Source organism: Papio anubis, chromosome 6 (assembly GCF_008728515.1).
Source record: "Papio anubis isolate 15944 chromosome 6, Panubis1.0, whole genome shotgun sequence".
Lineage (NCBI taxonomy): Eukaryota > Metazoa > Chordata > Mammalia > Primates > Cercopithecidae > Papio > Papio anubis.
Genome location: NC_044981.1, coordinates 54,593,768 through 54,615,513, shown reverse-complemented (window position 1 = coordinate 54,615,513; position 21,746 = coordinate 54,593,768). Strand labels below are relative to the sequence as shown.

Sequence of the window (21,746 nt, the reverse complement as noted above, 5' to 3'; positions counted from 1 at the left end):
GAGGAAAGACAGCAAAACTAGGTTCTCCCTCATTTTGGTCAAGTAAGGGAACCTTGACTTGTATGTATATAAATAATAAATGCTTTTATTTGTTTGGAGGTTTTAAGCAACAATTGATGCCTGTGTGCCTAAGAAATCCAAGCTACCGCAAATACAAACATTTCAGGTTAAAAGTAAATCTATTGGTTTTTATTCTGGAAAAGACACAAACTCCATATCCATCTTCATGTCCCCTGCTATTTATTTTTTCAACATCTTATTTTCTATCCCTCATGTGTTGTCTACAGGATGCCTAGATCATACACAGTATGATCCTTGGGCTTTTTGTTCTGATGATAGGTAGGCAGCACTAGCTGAGACAGAAATGTCCCCACAGAGCAGCAATCAAGTGACTCTCAGTAAATGTTAAGTAAATCTACTATGAATATGTGTTTGGAATGAAGAGAATTTTCTTGTTCAAAACTTGTCATTTAAAAGAAAATCTGTGTGTTATTTTGTTGAAAATGCAAAACTGTACTCTAGATAGCACGGTGAGGTATTAACAGAAAAGAAATTCAGAAACCGTATCCAAGTTTAACTTTGGGCAGGTGCTTAACTGTCTGTTTCATTATCTATAAAAACAAGGGCATTGTATAAGTTGGTTTCTAATTACCCTTCTAGCTGATAATCTATAAAACTTATTTTTATGGAATATAATTTTTCTTTCAAAAGCTCACTTTTGAAATGTATGTTTTCTAAAATATCACTTAAATATTATGCTTTACTTTGTCATTGTTTCCTGTAAACTTGTGGTTACTAATAGCTTAATGGAAGATTTTTCAGTTTGATTTCATAAAACAGCATTTGTCAAAATAAGTCCTCTCTTGTTAGTTTGTCTAACCTAAAACTGTGACCCATGTAGAACTTTTCTCCTTTCTGGGAAATTAAAGATTGTGGTGAATTTTCTTTCAAATGTAGGAGCATACAAAAGTGTTCTTTTACAATATAATTTTGACATAATGTGGTTCTTCTCTCTTCCCAAATATTGTCTTAGGAGTCAACTTCTGTGTATACAGGCGCTTGTGGAATTTGCATGAGATGTTGTTTTTCTTCAGCAGAGAAAAATATATGTTTATTTGAAACTGTACAGAATATACTAGATTATGATACAGATCAAACTGCCTTTTTGTAGGGGGACAAAGGAAATCAAGGTGAAAAAGGTATTCAGGTATGTTGTTTGCTTTTTTTTAGTAGGCTAAGCAATAAAATCAGAGCTTTTAAAAAATTCTTATTTTACTTTTAAATTCCTTTGTTTCAACATTAATATAAAGTTGTTGAATCCTATTTTCTCCTTTTGCTATTGAGCTTCTCAGATAAGACCAGATCTGACTTTAAAATTCCTCACCACTTTTCTGTTGTAGAAAACTTAGAAACAAAATGATTCAACAAAATAAAAACATAGATTTTATTATATACTTCTAATATGTATTTATGTACACATATACATATATATACCATATACACACACACATATATGTATACACACACATACACACACACACACACACACAGAGTTTCCAAACATGATTTGAAATTGTTTTATGGCAAAAATTTGATAAAAAACCTTTAACCCTAAATATAAAACATATTCAAATCAATATGTAAAAGGAAAATTAAACCAGAAAATTATAAAGGCTAGGGAAATCTAGGGTGATTTAGAGACATTTAGTTTTGGGTGTCTTAGCAGCAAAGGCAAAGAGGAGAACTATGTTACTACCTTAGGAGACAAGGATAGTTTCACCTCAATTAAGGTGTCTATGGAATGGGTTTTTTCATTCACTGAAGACTGACCCTTGAATAGGATGCCACTAACTGAGTCAATGAAATAGTTATCTGGAATAAATTATATCCGATGGTCTTTCAACCTTTTAAGTTTTAGAAATATAAAACTTTTCCAACCATAAATTACCAATCAAGTGTTCAGACAGTATTTTAATGATGTTTTTTAAGTTTGTAAGTCTCAGTTATAGTATCTGAGCTTTGCTATGCAGAATAAGCTGAAAATATAAAGAAAAATACTCTGAACATTTTCACAAATGTAGAATTCTGAATGCTCTAGAATTTCTGGAATTGTAAGAGAAAATTTCAGACTGAAATAGTCATAGGCAAAATTTGCTATATCCACAGTTATAACAGTTCATATTAATGAACTTATTCTTCATAACATACATAAGATGTTTTAGAGTGGTATGACAAAATTCAGTTATTTTTCAGACAATTTTTATTGAAGATCTTCAAGTACTATGATAATAGGCTTCCTTTAAGTTAATATTGAAGTTGGGAGTGAGGTAAATGTTAAGGAAATGTCTGTGAGCTCTAGACCCATATATTCTAATTTTCTTCTTGGTACTGCATTTAGATGACTCATGGGTACCTCAGGTTCAATATGTCCAAAACCGAACTTGTCATCTTTCCCCATAAACCACTTCGTATTCACAGATTTCCTGTCATGAAAATCAATGCTCAATATCTCTTGAACTTGACATCTTCTACCTTTCCCAACTGTACTAGTTATTTCTTGTCGGGGTCCTGGGCTACTGTAGTATCTTCCTGACCAGTCTCCTTGAGTCCAGTCTACTTCCTTCTTCCACACTTTTATATGCATAAAATAGCTAAGCTATGTATCTGCTTAGCAATCCTTTTTAATGGTGCCCCACACATGTTAAGATAAAGCCTGTCCCATCAAGTGCCTTCTGGGCTGACTGAATCTTCTTTAGTGTTTTCTCTTGCCACTGCACCCATTCTTATCCAATCCTGCTCTGCTGCTTTAGCCAAAAGAAACTACCTACCTGCCTTTCACCTGTGTCTTCTCTCCCTAATACACCCTCCTATCCTTTCTCCAATTGGCTACCTCTTACTCATCCCTCAAGGCTACACAAAGGGTGAGTCACATTCCCTACTCTTTCTGTCAGATGCCCCTTCCTAAGTTCCAATAATATCCAACCCAGATGTTTATACATTGTAGACTTATCAGCAGTATTTTCATCATTCTAGATTTATCTCTCTTACCACACAGTAAGTGACTTGAAGTCTACAGTGATATCTTTGTTTCAGTCCCTAAGTGCCAGGAAATAGGTGCTGCTTAATAAATGTTAGGAATTCACTTATGTAAATTGATGAATTCATTACTAGGCAAGGGTGATGTAAAATTGTAGTCACTAGATCTTTTATCGATTGCCTTATCTAGGTATATGTCTTCCTAGAAACTGCTAATTAATTTGCGCAATAAATGTAAGGATGAAGTAGTGCTTCAGAGTCTAGCACAATGTCCCATGAATGGTAGATACCCAAAAATATTTATTGAACAGATAAATGTGTTTATACCTTTATTAATTTTTCTGTTCTCTTACTTATGCTGATTTAAAGCTCTTCATTTAAATGACTTATTTACTAAAATGTGACAGTATATTTTAATTTTTAAAAATAAAATTTTCAACAGGTCTTCTTGTCCTCACATGTCCATAGTCAACAATGAACATAATTGCCACTGAAATTAACAAAATGTCCATATCCATTGAATTTTTAAACTATTTTCCCACTGTTAATATGGACTTAGAAGAACATCCTTATTGTCTAGAATTATTTACATGTTTCGCCCAAATCAGTAATTTGTTCCTTATCTCTGGCCATTTTAACTATAAGATTAGGATGACTTTTCTTCTTTTCCTCTGAGTGACTGACTTTCCCATCTCTCACGTAATTTATATATTTGTATCACTGCTTTTGTTACATTTCTTCTGGAACTCAAGGTAATACATAGTTTGTATTGTATATGTGATTGCATCATAAGTGTGCAAACTAATCAATAATGTTTATTTATGTTAAAGGGTCAAAAGGGAGATAATGGAAGACAGGGAATTCCAGGGCAACAGGTATTTTTTGGTTTTCTTCTGATAAAAAATGAAATAACAAGTCACATAACTGGACAATGTTGAGAGAGGATTACTTGCAAATAAAAATGGGTGGGGAGAAGGATAAGTATAACATACATTCTAAGTGTATAAGGTTGAACGTGTAGGTAGTGTGGTGATAATGAGTTTTTTTAATTATTTGTTTTATATTTTCACTTTCTCATAATGATAGCATCGGTGGCTCTGAATTTTGTTTTTTAATGTATCTTAGCAAACAACTGAAGGTAGAAAATTCCACCCATTTCTTAGGGGTAGTTACTGGCTAGAGAGAGCCAGTCACACAATGACAGCTTGTTCATACCTGCTGGTTTGTCTTGCTTTTCTTCTTGAAAATCAGTTGGGGCCACGTGTGGTGGATAAATGTACTTTTTTCCCTTTAGTTTGTTCAGAGAGACAATTTACTGTTCTGGAGATATATTAAAATGCTATCCTGAGAGACAGTGTTGTAGAACAGACACACACAATAAGATGGCTTAGCTTGTCTCTTGACTAAACCCTTCTCGTTAGGTGGTATTTCAGTGAGATTGCCACGTGACTGTAAGTTCAGTCAGAGCCAAAGTGGATGGACAAAGGCATAAAGGAGATTGGTCCTTAGGGTAGCATGTTTGCTGCTGTCTTGCTTGTAGCTGCAGAATGCTGGACATGGTTCCAACTTCGTCAGGTCTGAAAGGGCAAGCTGGATATGTGAGTCCTCCCGTGGGGTGGACCTCCTTCTCTGAGGGTGAGTGGGAGAAAGATTCTGCAATTATACCAACTCTGGAGAGAGTGGGATAAAACTGGGTGGTGATGTTTCCAAGGACAGGGGTCTCTGTGTCCCTTAGTTGGAGGAGTCTGAGAGACCATTGGGAAGAGTGTAAGCATAGGGCCCCAAGGTTATCTGCAATATGGGATGGAAGGTGAGTGCCAGGTATTAAGAAGAATTGAGAATTTAGAAGGTAACAATAAAAGTAAAAGCAAAAGTAACCAAGAGGAGGAATGATTGGAATCACCTCAGTACAATTATGTTCAATAAAATGTCTTTCAGTTTTTATGATCCTCCACTTGACTCAGACCCACCTGATGACACAAACAACTCCATCCCTATTCCCCAACGTGGCAACACAGATCAACTCTCTGAGTTTCCTTAAGTTAATCACAAAATATCTATAAACCGCTGTTCCCATAGGACCTTCGCCCCTTCATCCATTTAACCTCCACAGCCCAGACCTTTTATCAAAAAAGGTTACTCACAATAACTCTCAGAAAAGGATATTTCCTTTAGAATTTGAACTCACAACTTAGCTAGCTCACTGGCGTATGGATCACTCTTTCTCTAAGGTTTCACTAACTTTTTCACTTCTCGAGGAAAAGAGTGTGTCTGCTCTCCTAAGGCAGGATTTGGGTTCCCTAGAAAGCCTCTGCCCTCGATTGATTGGAAGCCACATTTCTCACCACCAGGAGCTTAACCTACATGGAGTACCCAGGGCCAGAGCAGCTGTTGCTTTTCAGCGGCTGAAGAGTCATCCCAAACTCTTCATGTAAACAGTCTTAATTACCTGTCACTCTACCAAGCACAGCACATGTTATTTTTTTGGCCCTCCTTTTGTGAATGGAATCAAAGTGGATATTTCTCTCACGGAATTGTCTTAATGAGTTCTCAGGTGACAGCTGTTTTTAGTTTTAGCTCTAATTCAGTTCCCATATTGAGAACTTAACTATTTCGTCTCCCTTCTTATGTTGGGACTAGTTGTTGGATTGTATCTTCTAAGGATCACTCCTGCATTTCTTCAGAAACAAAATTCAAGTATGCCATACAAAGTTCGTTTTACTTACTAAAAGATTCGTATACAAAAACTAAATATTTGGTGTTTTATGAGTTTTATCTAATTCTTTCCTTTGTCAAATTTGGACGCCATATTTGAGGAGCCTGAAAATGAATCAAAACATATACCCCAACTCAGACTTTATTGTGTGCAACATTATACATTAAATTTCATATTAAATTTCAGAACACTGATTTTTTATTTTAAAGTTGAATAATGAAAACCTACCTGTTATGAAAGTTTTATCTTTTTACCTCAGTGAATATTAGGAGATTTTTGAGCCCAGGTGTACATTGAATTTCAAAAATGGAAAATGTTAATACCTTTCCTGAGAGTTTTTTTCCTGTATAATATACCGCTGAAATAAATATGGAAAAGAGGAATGGGAAAGACTTTAATGGAGCCATCCAGATGTAGCTGGTAATTATAGTTGAATGGGCTTCATGCATGGGCTCCCCAGTGTTTATATCACTGTGAAAAAATACCATCTTTTACATGACATTGCTTCTCTGGTCTCTTAATTACTGGCAGTGAATGGTTTAAGCACAGGACAGCTGGGGGTTTTCTCTCTTACTAGTCACTTTTAATGGTATCTTTGTTTTAACCCATCCTTTGTCAATAGCACCCAATCAAAATTTAATTTTAAGAACATAAACTTGGGAAAATAGATGATTTATCTTAATTACTGAATACAAGAATACATATACCTAATATTTAATCTGATTTGAGTTTTGATTTTTATTAAAATAGTGATATATTTTAAATTCAGTAGAATCCCATTCTTACCCACGTGGTTCAACCTGCAGCATTCGAAAATATTCATATCTAAGAAGGAAACAGTTAAGCAAATTAAAATTTTTATATTATTTGGTTTACATATTTCCTAGTCATTAGCCTTCTCTAAAAGGCAAAAAGGGTCTCTTTTATGTGTAATTTTGTCACTAATGCTATCAATATTTTCCAAATTGAAATTTTAAATTTGATTAAGTATGTGGTAAAAGGTGGATGCCACGTTACAGTACTGTAGCTTGCACATTTATTATAGTTTTTTTCCTGTTGATTTTCAAAGGGAATTCAAGGCCATCATGGCGCAAAAGGAGAGGTATGTTTCTTCATGTATTATGCTCTCTTGCTCTCGTTCTTCAGTCCTTTTTGCTTGGGTTTCAATACTATATAAATCTAGCTTTTGAGTAAAAACCAGAAAATGAAACGTTTTTAATCTTCTTCAGTGGAAGTTCCCAATTAGCAGTTTTCAGAATATGTATATTTATACTGAATTTGATATGAAATGTGAATTGTCACTATTATTGGTTTTTCTGCCAGACTTGGAGCTGAATTTTTTCTCCATATTTTTGAATAAGAATATTGTGCATTTCTGTATCTGTCGGACCCACTAAAATGCAAGCTCCTTGTGAATAGGACTGTGTTATGCCCATTGTGATATCTCTGGCAGTGTGCATATTACCTACGCAATATACTCAATCAGTAGTGGATGTTTGTAGGTCTGGCTGATTGGATGGATGGATAAATGACAGTTTAATATGATATGAAATTTCCCTTCTGGTCAATGATAATATTTCCAGCTAGTCCTTACGTAGCTTACATATGTATACATTCATCATCCTTAAGGAGTTTCATAATGGAATTACACCTTCTGAAATATTTAAGTAGAACTTGTAAACATTTCTTTTGCTTTTAGAGAGGTGAAAAGGGGGATCCTGGTGTCCGAGGTGCCATTGGATCAAAAGGAGAATCTGGGGTGGATGGCTTGATGGGGCCTGCAGGTCCTAAGGGGCAACCTGGGGACCCAGGTCCTCAGGGACCCCCAGGTTTGGATGGGAAGCCCGTATGTATTCTGCTTCTTCCAGAGTTATTATATTTTCATTGATTTTTGCTCATGTTCTTTATGTGCATGTCATAACCCCTAATACTTTGATGTAGGGAAGAGAGTTTTCAGAACAATTTATTCGACAAGTTTGCACGGATGTAATAAGAGGTAAGTATCAAATACAGCATTTTAATCACTTTTTTCAAATTACAAAAGTAATACAAATTCTTAGGACAAATTGTAGAGGATATAAGTGAGGTGAAGAATAAAACAGATAACATTTATAAGCCTCATCTACTTTTCTTCAACTAGTATTTTTATAAAGATTTATCATATATACTCTTTTATAATCTTTTTATTAAAGAAATTTATTATTTGTCATTATTAGAATTTTCTTTTGTAGCATATTTTTTGATAATTTAGTTCATCAATATGAATATCTATAATTCCACCAATTTCTTTTGGGGGCACTTTTACTTTTTCCCCTATTTTAAGCAATTTCTGTAATTAAATGACTGCATAGAGCAATGAATATTTCCATAGTCACATTCCTAGAAGTCAAATTATTGACCAAGAAATATGTACATATTCAGTGCTCATAGTTGTTTTCTCTGTAAACTGAAAAAAATAAAATAGAAATATAATTAACACCAACTCACCATTTAAACATAAGGGATGGGGTTTCTTTGTTTTTAAAAGCCCAGCTACCAGTCTTACTTCAGAGTGGAAGAATTAGAAATTGTGATCATTGCCAGTCCCAACATGGCTCCCCAGGTATTCCTGGGCCACCTGGTCCTGTAGGACCAGAGGGTCCCCGAGGATTACCTGGTTTGCCAGGAAGAGATGGTGTTCCTGGATTAATGGGTGTCCCTGGACGTCCAGGTGTCAGAGGATTAAAAGGTATGCAGTGAGTTTGAACAAGAAAATGAATTTTAAAAAGTTGTTTTAAAAAAAATTCATATCCTATATCCATTTAATAGTCAAGAATTAACTTTGTTTTCATGATAAAAAAAAAATCTGTAAATGCTCAAGTCTTTACATAATTTGCCAACTGAATTAAAGAGAATTTTTTTAATGCAATATTCTCAAATAGAGAAGTCAAATTTATGAACACATGAAGTTACAAATTAGAAAATGTTGCCAATGTACTGAGAAATTTTCCTTGAGTCTAGAAAAGTTTTTAAATGGAAAATCATGGATGCCATTTCCTTTGTTTTGACTTTGGTAACTTTCTGCACTGTTACCTTATTCATTTTTTTTCTATTACAGGAAAAATAAGTTTTGCAATAAAACTTCCTAATAGCCCAGAATTTCTCCTTGCCTTTGAAAGTTTATGTGAAATGTTGATTGATAATTCTTTCGTTTTTGTTTAATAGTATATAAACAATTTAGATGTTTCATAAAGTAATTTTTAAAAAACTATGATTAACACAAAGGGCTAATAATTCCAAACCATTTTCTTTTCTAAGTGTTTGATTCCCATTAAGTCTTGCAACTAAACCACTGATCATTTTAGAAATTATTGCTTCAAAAATTGTTTTCCATTAGTAAGAAAAAATAGATGGCAAGCTGGTTTTTAAAAGACATTTTTCTTTCATGTGTATATTAACAGCTTTGAAAGAAACAATCTAGAAGGCAGTGATTTTAAGTAAACTTACTCAGATGTTTGACACCTTGCAGGCCTACCAGGAAGAAATGGGGAAAAAGGGAGCCAAGGGTTTGGGCATCCTGGAGAACAAGGTCCTCCTGGTCCCCCGGGTGAGAATTGCTGCCTGCTCATAAGTGTTGCTGCTCATTTTGCTTCAAGAAAAGTCATCATAGATCTATGTGAAATAAATTGAAACCAAGACATCCGTTTTCTTTTTTGAGTGATTCACATTTAACACACTGAAGTACAGCTTCTAGAATATTTTTCATATATTATCCTCAATGTATGAATCCTTCAATATTATCTCTTGCTTATCATTTAGTTTAATATCTATTCCTTAGAAGAGTTCTAGAATCGTTTGTCACCCCTGCTTATCTGGTGTATAACACTGTTTAGTCTTTATGACCCTCTGAGAAGCAGAGAAATGCTGAAGGGGTTAAGTAATCTCTGCTAGCTGTGCTATTTAACTCTGTCATGTCTCAGTTTCCTCACTGGTAAGATGGTGATGATAATGTTATCTCCATCATGACATTATTGGGAGATTAAATAGTTTCTATATGTAGCTTTCAGAACAATGCAGGACAATCACAGTTATGTTTTCAATAAATGTTTGCTATGATTAGATGTTATTAAGAGGCTTTGGAGTTGATCAAATGACTTAATACTTGTTTATGTAAAATACTTTGAACAATACTTACAGTTGCAGTTAGGTGCTAAACAGATGTTTATTAGTAGTAGTAGCAGGGAATAGAGGAGTAAGAAGAGGCCGAAACCACTGTGCTCCTTCCCAAAATCTGAATATTTTGTTTTTGTTATTTTGAATCCACTTTAAAAGGCCAGTATCCTAAGCTAGCTTTTGTTTCCTCGAGCATGCTAATTGAACTAATCAGGCTATGTTGGACAAATTAGGGCTTTCATACCTATGTGTATTGATGACTATTATACTAAAATAAGAATAATGCATTTAGATATGGAAACTAAAAATATGTATAATAGAAACAGTCATTTATTTGTTGTAAATATGGCACAAAAATGACTCAGCTTTGGCTTATATATCACCTGTCAATTTATAATAATATTGGTAAAAGATAGGCTGAAAGGAAGAAATAAGATTGGACAGTACACAAAATGGAATATTATAATGTTAGCTTAATGTTTTAATCAATAGCATGGTTGCTATGTTAATATAGCTAGTTTTCAAAAAGTACTGATAACTTTTGGATGGCTCTTTTCAAAGCAGAAGATATGTAGAATTATGAAAATGCCTCTACTTTATAATTAGTGCAAATATATAAAATATTCAAGAGGTTTTTTCTTTTTTAGTTTAAGTTTCTTGCAGAATCAGCTATTTCACTATAAAAAACTAAAGTTCTCTGTTTACATCTTGCCAATGTCCCATTTTAGGTCCAGAGGGCCCTCCTGGAATAAGCAAAGAAGGTCCTCCAGGAGACCCAGGTCTCCCTGGCAAAGACGGAGATCATGGAAAACCTGGAATCCAAGGGCAACCAGGCCCCCCAGGCATCTGTGACCCATCACTATGTTTTAGTGTAATTGCTGGAAGAGATCCATTCAGGAAAGGACCAAACTATTAGTGTCTGATGCCTCATTCAGCAGCCTAGGCATGGTGCTTTTTCTGTGGTCTTTTGCATCTCAGGAAGATAACCAACAGTAATCCCTTGAAAAGAAACTTAAGTACCTCGGTGTTTTTATTTTTTTTTCTTATGGAAAAAAATATAAAAGGTCACATATACTGATTTTAAAGGCTCCTCAGTCATTTGGAGCCCTTGGATTATCAGCATTAATTAAATCTCAAGGGTTTCTTGTAAAGTCCATTTATGTTAATCAAAGTTGAATATAAAAATCCACCATTGCCTGTTAGCCAGTCAGTTTTAGTCACTGTGAAATATTTCACATTCAGCCTCCATGCAGTAGAGATTTGAGTTTAATTTCATGTCTATGTGACTTTCATGTTTCATATCTCATAGCTCATGCTACTACAAATAAGCCAAAACATGTATCTGGTCATTGGAAGTAAGATCAGGGCTGATATTCACCTGGGATAGACAGTATTGGTGAACTACTCATTTACTACAGTGTCTCTGCCTTGATAAGGGGCAGTGGATTGCCTGTTGTTCAGTGTTGTGAATAGCACCTCTGAATGAGATTAGTGTGTTTCTTAATTCATTTCAAATTCTAAAATTAGATTAATGGTGGTGCTAAGAAAAAGTATTAATTACTTTGGGAACTGTCAAAATTAACATTAAAAACATTTTACACAAAAAGTTTCATTGTACATTCAAAGAAAATGTAAGTTCAGAAGTACTAAAAGGCTGTATTTTATACTTGTTGATTAATCAGAATGTTTGTTGTATGCCTTCATTTTCCATTTCACTGCTATGTGTATGTCCATATATGTTAATTTTCACTGTAGCAAAGCTAATGGAAATAAATGCTGTAGTTGAAAGAAAAGGAAAACTCCTAAAGTCTTAGAATGTCTTGTTATTTTTAGCTGACTGTAAAATATTATGAACAGTCTTTGTGTATTGTTCTTAATGCTTTTGTAAGAAACAGAATTTGAAATATTTCTTCCTTGTCATGCTCAAAATTTTGTTACATGCTTGTTATTCAGAGTATAATAAAATGTGTACAGGCCTGATTACAATGTCTTTTTTTATAACTAATTTTAACTGATTGTTGAGTATGGTATGTATATTATATGGTCACTTATTCAATGGATATAATTTATTAAATCATTCACTCTATTCTTAAAAAATGTGTTCACCTGAAATAAGAAATTACAAATTGAATTGGTGTGCTGCACACCTGAACAGTTGCAACACTTACTTCCTAGCACAGTCATGGCTGTTGCCCAAAGTTTAACTTTATTGTCATGCAAATTCTACTATTTTGATGAGGACTTTGGAGGAGACTAAAATTCATGATGTTTAGTGGCTGAATGAGCATAAGGCTTGTTTTGATGTTTTATCTCCAGTAAAGCCCCAGGTATCTGCTTAAGCCAACAAACCTATTACCCCTGCTTTAATGATGACATTTGCTTCTAAAAGCTGGTAAAGAAGCAGAATAAAGCCATTGGTATCATTGATTTATTCATCCAACAGTACTCACCACATGGATATGTTCTATGCCTGGGATACAGTGGCAATATAGTTAGAATTTGGCCTGAGGGAACACGTGTATAACGAGACACAGGTAAGAAAACAGGTGATTGAAAGACATTAATTCTAAGAAAGGAGAAAATGGGCAATTGAAATGTAAAAGATGATGTTATGGACTGAATTGTATGCCCCCAATTCATATATGGAAGCCCTTACCCCCAGTGTGACTATATTTGAATACAGAGCTCTCAGGAGGTAACCAAGATAAATGAGGTCATAAGGGTGGAGTCCAAATCCCATAGAATTGGTGACTTTATAAGAAGAGGAAGATGTTGCTCTCCCCTACTACCCTCCCTCCCATCATCTCCTTCATCTACCTCATGGCCTTCCAGCTCTCACAGCCAGGGAAGACTATGTGAGTACATTGTGAAAGGTGACTCTCTGCACCCTGGAAGGGGGACCTCACCAGAACCCGACTATACTGGCACCCTAATTTTGAACTTCCAGCCTTCAGAACTGTATGAACAAAAATTTCTGTTGCTTAAGCCAGCAAGTCAATAATATTTTGTTATGGCATTTCAAGCAGACTAATGCAGATTATAGTAGGCTAGGAGGCATTGGCATAACTAAGTCATGTAAAGATAATGAAAATGAGCAAAGGGTGGAGGGTTAGAAAAAGCATGAAGAATTCCAGGAACAACAAAATCTATGGAATATAAACTATATTTACTTTCAGTATTTCTGCTTTAAAATTTGGCATCTCAAGATGAAATATTTCCATAATTTAGCATGGCATATGTTGTGCCATAGTTTTGCCTTGGAGAAACTTAAGACTAACTCATAACACATTGATTTTCAAGAATTAATAGGTGAATAATCTCGCTCTGCAAGTACATTTTTTGCAGCATAACCATGTTATGTGCTCAGCACCATGTTACATGCAAGGCCTTTTAGTGTGTTTGCTGAGAGCATGGCTTCTGTCCTGAGATTTCCTGCATTCAAAGTCCTACGTTTTGTTTCCAGCTGTGAGGCTTCAGAATATTTATTTACATCTTTGTGCTTAAATTCTCTCATATGATAAGTTGGGGATATTAATAATACTTGCCTCATAGTAGTAAAAAGATTAAATGAGACAAAACAAAAGAAATTCATCAGTGAAATCAAGTCATACAATTTACCAGAACTCTACAGAAAATATGGGGTTACCAAATCTTTTTTTTTTTTTCTTTTTCTTTTTTGAGACAGAGTTTCACTCTTGTTGCCCAGGCTGGAGTGCAATGGCGCGATCTCGGCTCACTGCAACCTCTGCCTCCGGGTTTAAGTGATTCTCCTGCCTCAGCCTGTGGAGTAGCTGGGATTACAGACATGTGCCACCATGCCCGGCTGATTTTGTTTTTTTAGTAGAGATGGGTTTCTCCATGTTGGTCAGGCTGGTCTTGAATCCCCAACCTCGGGTGATCTGCTCGCCTCGGCCTCCCAAAGTGCTGGGATTACAGACATGAGCCATCACGCCCAGCTTTTTTTTTTTTTTTTTTTTTTTGTTTGTTTGAGATAAAATCTTGCTCTGTCGCCCAGGCTGGAGTGCAGTGGCGCGATCTCGGCTCACTGCAACCTCCGCTTTCCGGGTTCAAGGGACTTTCCTGCCTCAGCCTCCCTAGTAGCTGGGATTACAGACACCCACCACCATGCCTGGCTGAGTTTTGTATTTTTAGTAGAGACGGGGTTTCACCATGTTGGCCTCAAGTGATCCGTCTGACCCTGGCCTGCCAGAGCGTTGGGATTATAGGCATGAGTCACCGCACCCAGCCAAGGTTACCAAAAATTTTTTAAAGTACTAAAATCATTTTATATGCGTGTAACTGATACTGAATAAAGCCGATCCGACTCATTGGTATTCATCCTGAATGTCAATTCTGAATGAAACTCTCAGTCTTAGGGGTAAAAATCATTCTCAGTAGAGGCTGTCTTTGCATGATTTCAACGATTTTCCTCTAAAATGTAAAGTACGGACAATTGAGGAAAAAAAAAAAAAAAACCCTAGGGTTTATAGTCTTGTGGTACTATACTTTGTTTCTGGTACTTAGAACTTTGCTAGGTGCTTGATTTAATTTTTATCATGAAGAGATTTTCAATTGGAATTGAGCTGGTAGAACTTAATGAGAACTCGTCCTTTGAGCCCCAGTAGAGGGCAGCAACACACACACACACACACACACACACACACACACACACATATCCCCACACCCACAGACTATGATAATCTTTTTTTTTTTTTTTTTTGAGACTGAGTCTCGCTCTGTCGTCCAGGCTGGAGTGCAGTGGCCGGATCTCAGCTCACTGCACGCTCCGCCTCCCGAGTTCACGCCATTCTCCTGCCTCAGCCTCCCGAGCAGCTGGGGCTACAGGCGCCCGCCACCTCGCCCGGCTAATTTTTTGTATTTTTTAGTAGAGACGGGGTTTCACCGTGTTAGCCAGGATGGTCTCGATCTCCTGACCTCGTGATCCGCCCGTCTCGGCCTCCCAAAGTGCTGGGATTACAGGCTTGAGCCACCGCGCCCGGCGGATAATCTTTTCTTCATTATATTAATCTTATAAGTCTTATAAGTTACCACTATATATCTTTAGCCTGAACATTTTCTCATTTTTTAAAGTATGGCTAGATTTATTTTCTTACAACTTAATTATTCCAAAGAAGAAGAAAAAGTTTTCATAAGTTGAATATCTAAATCACAATTAATGAAGCCATTTATATTTTAATGTGTTGCCTATCTGCTTTACCTTTGTATAGTTCCATCTGTTAAAGTCCTCAGCTAGGAGGTCTGGTTAATTCTTCTGATTGATAACATTATCACCAAAGGCAAGGTTTGAAGCTCACTCCTGGTAGTCTTAAATTATAGATCTGGCCTACTGGCTGTGCCTTACCTTGGGGAAGCAGAAACTTGCTCTTTTTATCTAGAGATTGCAATTAATAGTCAAAGGACATGTCACCATAATCCAGGCACAATAGGTTGTATGAAATAACACAAAAAGTTAGCACCTCTGTGCCTAAAGCACTGAGAGCCTCATCTTTGAGGACTGGGAAGCAGAATGGGGAGCACAGAGCGACACCTCAGATTCAGAGTCACTTCTGTAGTTTTAAGGCAAAACACCAGAAATCAACTCATAGTTTAAATTTAGCTGCAAAGATTTATCTTTGGAATATGTTAACCGAAGTTTTATTTTGCCCCTAATAACACATTTGAAATAAGGAACATAAATAATAACCCACTGTGTTATTCCTGGGTTATGTCTTCTCAAAAGTAGGTTTACACAGAGAAATTTTAAAGATTCCAAAATTCTCATATTAATATCTGTTTTAACTTACTTTAAATTCAGGGGTGCCTGTACAGGTTTGTTACGTAAACTTGTGTCATGCGGGTTTGTCGTACAGATTATTTCATCACCCAGGTATTAAGTCTAGTACCCATTAGTTATTTTTCCTGGTCTCCCTCCTCCCAACCTCCACTCTCCACCTTCCACCCTCCACCTTCCAATAAGCCCCAATGTGTATTGTTCCCCTCCATGTGTCTATGCATTCTCATCATTTAGCTCCCTCTCATTATAAGTGAGAACATGCAGTATTTGATTTTCTGTTCCTGGGTTAGTTTGCTAAGGATAATGGCCTCCAGCTCCATCCATCCCTGTGAAGAACATGATTTCGCTGGTGAGATTGTGAAGAAAAACCAATGTTTATACACTGTTGCTGAGAATGTAAATTAGTTCAGTGTGGAAGACAATATGATGATTTCTCAAAGACCTAAAACCAAAAATACCATTCGACCTAGCAATCCCATTACTGGGTTATACCCAAAGAAATATAAACTCTTCTATTATAAAGATGCATGCACACATTATGTTCATTACAGCACTATTCACTAACAAATACATCGGATCAACCTAAATGTCCATCAATGATAGATTGGATGAAGAAAATGTGGTGCATATACGCCATGGAATACTATGCAGCCATATTGATATCTTAACTAAAAATGATAACCCGAAATAGCTGAGTGTAGGATCATTTTGAAGAAGGCAAGAACTGGCATGCAGCGCACGTGTTTTTCCATTGTGTCCCCTGTTCAGTTGCTACTTCAAAATATTTAAAAATCAAATTTAGAACGTGTCTATTGCTGTGATTGACATTCAAAGAATCATTAAGACATACATTATTTTGGGGAAACAAAGGCAAAAAGAATCCTGTGACATGTGATCTTGGATAAACTTGATAACTTCCCTGAATTTGTTTTTTTAATTAAGCAAGGGTTTAAATTACTATGTTTTCCAACACTGGCTGTACATTAGAAGCGCCTAGGGAGCTTCGAAAAAATACCCTTGCTTGTGCCCCACCCAGAAGTTCTAGTGTAACTGGATTGGCTTCCAGGCGGGGAAACAGCTTGTATAAAGGCCTTGAGCCTGAGAAGATAGCTCAATGGGAGGGAAAGTAATTCTACATTTTGGGATTTCAGGAAACTGATGGTGGAGAGAGGTAAAAGATAAGGGTAGAGATACTGGGAGTAGGAAAAGGGATGAAGAGGGAAGGAAGAGATATCAAAAATCTTGCAAATTTTGAGGAGGAAGTAGCATGAAGAGATTTGCATTTGAAATACCTCACTCTGGTCGCAGAAAAAATACAGTAGTTCCCCCTTATTTGACTGGGTTATGTTCCAAGACCCCCAGTGGATGCCTGAAACCACATACAGCACTAAATCCTATATACACTGTTTTTTCCTGTAAGTACATACCTAAGATAAAATTTATTTTATAAATTAGGCACCGTAAGAGATTAACAACAATAGCCCATAATAAAATAGAACACTTATAACAATATACTCTAATAAAAGTTATGTGACTGTGGTCTCTCTCTTACAAACACACACACATAATATTGTATTGTATGTAAAATTTTCCATCCAAGTGAGAGGTGACAACTTGCTAGCAGCCCTCGCTCACTCTTGGCGCCTCCTAGGCCTCGGCGTCCGCTGCTCCTCGGCCTTGGCGTCTGCTCTGGCCGTGCCCGAGGAGCCCTTCAGTCCGCCGCTGCGCTATGACGGCCCCTCTGGGGAGGGCCGAGGCCGCAGCCGGCTCCCTTTGCTCACGCGGAAGTATGAAGCGAGAAGCGCGGGCGCGAGCCAGGGCTGCGCGCGCCGGCGCGCGTTCCAGGCGAGCACGGGCTTGGCAAGCCTCGCACTCCGCGCGGCCCACCGACACCTGCTGGGCTTGATCAGAGGCTGAATACTGTGCGTGGACGACCGTTCCCTCTTCGCGGAATCGCTGGTCATGATAGCAAGTCTCTGTCTCTTTCTCACTTCCCCTCTTTTCCTCTTGATTGTCTGGAATGAGCTCCCTCTGGGCTGCCTGAGTGCCTGGGCTAAGTGCAACAAAGTGCAGCGGGGAGTGCCAGTGAGAGGTGAAGCTGGCCAGGCTTCTGGGAGGGGTGGGGACTTGGAGAATTTTTCTGTCTAGCTAAAGGATTGTAAATGCACCAATCAGCATTCTGTGTCTAGTTAAAGGTTTGTAAACAAACCAATCAGTGCTCTGTGTCTAGCTAATCTGATGGGGACTTGGAAAACTTTTCTGTCTAGCTAAAGGATTGTAAATGTACCAATCAGTGCTCTGTGTCTGGCTAAAGGTTTGTAAATGCACCAATTAGCACTCTGTCAGAACGGACCAATCAGCCCTCTGTAAAATGGACCAATCAGCTGTCTGTAAAATGGACCAATCAGCAGGGTGTGGGTGGGGTCAAATAAGGGAATAAAAGTAGGCATCCCAACCTAGTTGAGGCAACTGGCTTGTGGTCTATTTCAGGTGCAGTGGTAGGTTTGTTGTTTTTGTCTTATTATAAAAGTGTTGCTGCTGTTCACTTTTTGGGTGTCGGCTGCTTTATGAGCTGTAACACTGGCAGCGAAGGTTCGCTCCTGAGGCCAGTGAGACCACAGAACCCACCCGGAGGGGTGAACAACTCCGGACGCATTGTCTTTATGAACTGTAATCCGTAGCTTCATTCCTGAAGTCAGCCAGACCGCAAACCCACTAGAAGGAAGAAACTGGACACACCATCTTTAAGAACTGTAATACCGCGAGGGTCTGTGGCTTCATTCTTGTAGTCAGCGAGACCAAGAACCCACCAATTCTGGACACACAAGGTTGGTGGTGGGTAACTGAAAGTTTGACTACTGAAACTGGATGTAAGGGGATGACTGCTGATGAAACCGAGCAACAGTGCAAGAAGCTAATTAAAAGTCATATCAGTGATATTGAGGATGGTGGTGAAAATAAGAGTATGAGACAGAAGCAGAGGGTTTAGGGAAAAAACCATCAATTTGTTAGTTCTACTATAATCATGGTGTCACGGAGGGCTGCCAGGGCACACTGCTTTCAGGAGACAAAACACAGGGTCAGCCCAGCGCCCGACCTTGGCTGCAGGAGGGTGGCCAGGGACACACAACAGGAGGAGACGTGACAGGCACACAGCACCCTCAGTGACTTGAGGAAGTTGGAGGCTTTACCATTCAATAGTGTGAAATAAATGCCTGAACAAAATGTTTTAGGCTTCGGATCTTGTCGGACATAGAATAAGCTTGTTTGCAGGGATAAAGGCCTCAACTTGGGGGCCTCTCGAAATGTTGGCAGCGTCAGAGTGTGAGGACTGTGGTCTGAAATGTGAATGCGGAAATACTCCTTACAACTTAAGCTGGGACGAAATGCACCAGTCTGTTTTTTTGACTCTACCTCTGATAGTGACCAGAAGTCTCCACTTCCAAATCTTACACACAACAAGGTGTTACTGATTACAACAGTGAAATTTATCTGTTTTTCTCTGATGCTTAAGGATTCAGGAGAGTATTTTGCTGGTGCTGGGATCTTTCTGGAACATCTAATGGCTAAAGTGCAGTGGCCTGTGTCAAAACCACAGGTGTAAGAATGTGATGAATGAGCTTTGTTTTTTATGACGTAACACTACAGTAAAATGAACTATATTGGATGAGGAAATGAAAGTCTATGTAATGGGTGTTATTTTGGATGGAAATTCTCTGTTAATCCAATTAGCTGTTTGATAAAAGGATACACTTTGGTCTCCCCCAGAACATAAACGCCTTGTATCTCTACTTAAGCGGTTTCACCTACTTCTCATGGTGAATTTAGTGATTTTTAAAAATTCTTAAAGCTGAGCTCACCTTAAAAATTATTAAAAAGGGGAGAACTTGTGCAACAGTGTCCAACTCATTTGTCAGTCATTTGTGGTCGCTCTATAAGGGTCTTACTGGAAATGTCTGTCTGGCAATAGCTAAAACAAAAATATTTTTAGATCCAGAGATTAATACACTTAATAACTCATCCTAAATGAGAAGTTAAGAAGTGATAGAAACTAAGAAAATCAGAAGTAATAGATGTAATTACAGAAATGCTGTCAAAGATTTATTGTCTCAAGGTTCATTAAACTTTTGTATTAGAATTCACTGGACAATTGAGCTTTGAGGATTGCTCAGTGTTTTGAAAAAGAAAAGGATTTTTTTCACAATTGGGGGGCATAAAGGAGAAGGGGGAAGCTTGTTTGGTATGAAGTGACTCACTAGAAAGAACATCCTCTAGGTTAACTTGGAGAGGCTTAACCCTAGTTAATAGACTTCAGAGATTATTTAGAAACAAATGAGTAGGAACATAGAGTAGTGATTGGTGCTTGTATGGTTTTCATGACGGCAGTGAACTTACATGTATTCAAAGATGAATTTCCTTATGCTCACATAATGAAAGACAAATAGAGGTCCATATTTCCCTATGTTTTATTTCAATGACGATGAGTCCAAGGAAACAAAGGGCCTAGTTAAAAAAACAATTAAGAGAATAGTGGAGAGTAAGGAGCAGGGTGTAATGGCTGAAGATGACTTTTATCACAGATCTTGTGAGTTTTTTCATTTTTAGCTGCAGAATTTTAAGGTTAATTAGTATTTTGTTTCTACCAAAGAGTAATGTGGAAGAAACAAAATATTTGGTTAAAGATGGTGGTTGCTGTGGATAAAAGGAAAGAATGTTAACCAAGCAAACATTTTCTAAAATTTTTCTTTCAAAGTTTAGAAACATCTAAAATTATTCCCCATTTACCAGGATTATCAGGATGCCTGTAATCCTAGGATGGTGCTGAGTTCTTTTGATAATAACATATTTAATTCCACTTAAGACAACCAACTTTTCAGCTTCTCTAAATTTAAGTGACAGCAGCTATTCTGGCTTTCATTTAACTGACAAGGTCTCTCTCACACCTTGTGCAGACTTGGGAAGTGGGGAAGATCTCATTATAGGAATAAGTAGCACCCACGTAGGAAAAAGGAGAAAAAGATAGCTGGCGCTGATTAGTTTTACGCCATATCATACCATGATTCTGTTGTTCATTTTAAGGCAAACTAGTAAAATTTTAGAGGCATAAACTCACATAGGAAATGATCACTATCTCCAATAAAACCGAGAGTAAAAGAGATGAATGTTATTGCCTGTCCCCATGAAATGTTAATGGGCGCTTGCAGGTTTTAAGAGTCCTGAGAGCCTGTAGGAAAAGAAATTAGTGCTGAGCTCTCTAAAGGAGAACAGTTACATTAGGAAACCACAACCCAGACACAACAGCTGCTGTTGATTCAGTGATTTCAAAAACATTCCACCTTCAGTCTTCACAGCTTGCTTAGGAGTAGGTAATGTTTTCATTTCATAAAGGAAAACACTGAGCTTCACACTAATAAGCAGTGATGAATCTAGAACGCAAACTCAGATCTGCCAGGCTCCAAAGCTCCTGTTTTCAGTTTTACTATAAAGTGTGTTCTCTCTCTAGTTCCTGTTGCAATACAATACTTAGTTGGCAATTGGAGGCCAATTAATTACTCCATCACTGTGTTGAGCAGAATTTTTCACTGCACTGAATTTTTTTCTATCTTTTGGAATGTTATTTGCAGGTTTCATTTCGAGTGACTATTCCAGGTCATTTTTTGGACCTCTCCCAGGTGTTCTTACTAATATCCTATATAATGCCCCATGATAACATTTGTTTTTAATCCTATATTGCAATTGTTCTTTGTCGCCCATCCCTATGAGACAGTGAGCTTGTTAAGGGCAAGCCTCATGCAGTGTTTAAAAATGTTTTGAAGTACACCTTTTGCCAAGGTTGATTTGAAATTCTTTTTGAACCATATTTTAGTATAAAGATCACATAAAGGAGAATTATGATGGTGCCTGTAGTGCTAGGATGTGGGTGAATTAATAGAGTAAAATTCTTAGACGAGTAGCTGGAACATAAGTACCTAATAATGTTTAGCTGTTATTGTTACCTATTACTACAACTTTCTGATGATTGGCTTATTCTATTAGGTTCTCCCAGTA

General features: G+C 37.2%; 1 protein-coding gene across 5 annotated transcripts in view; it reads left to right on the top strand.

The window, feature by feature from the left end:
* COL21A1 (collagen type XXI alpha 1 chain) overlaps positions 1-11,884 on the top strand; it is a 209,595-nt gene extending 197,711 nt beyond the window's left edge. For all 5 annotated transcript variants that reach the window (XM_031667144.1, XM_031667141.1, XM_031667145.1 and 2 more), the window contains 8 exons: positions 1,172-1,207; positions 3,867-3,911; positions 6,822-6,854; positions 7,452-7,598; positions 7,694-7,748; positions 8,280-8,480; positions 9,261-9,338; positions 10,633-11,884. In XM_031667144.1, the coding sequence (XP_031523004.1) occupies positions 1,172-1,207; positions 3,867-3,911; positions 6,822-6,854; positions 7,452-7,598; positions 7,694-7,748; positions 8,280-8,480; positions 9,261-9,338; positions 10,633-10,820 (783 nt within the window). In that variant the 3' untranslated portion in view covers positions 10,821-11,884. The remainder of the gene's footprint in view (positions 1-1,171; positions 1,208-3,866; positions 3,912-6,821; positions 6,855-7,451; positions 7,599-7,693; positions 7,749-8,279; positions 8,481-9,260; positions 9,339-10,632) is intronic.
* The last annotated feature ends 9,862 nt before the right edge of the window (positions 11,885-21,746 follow it).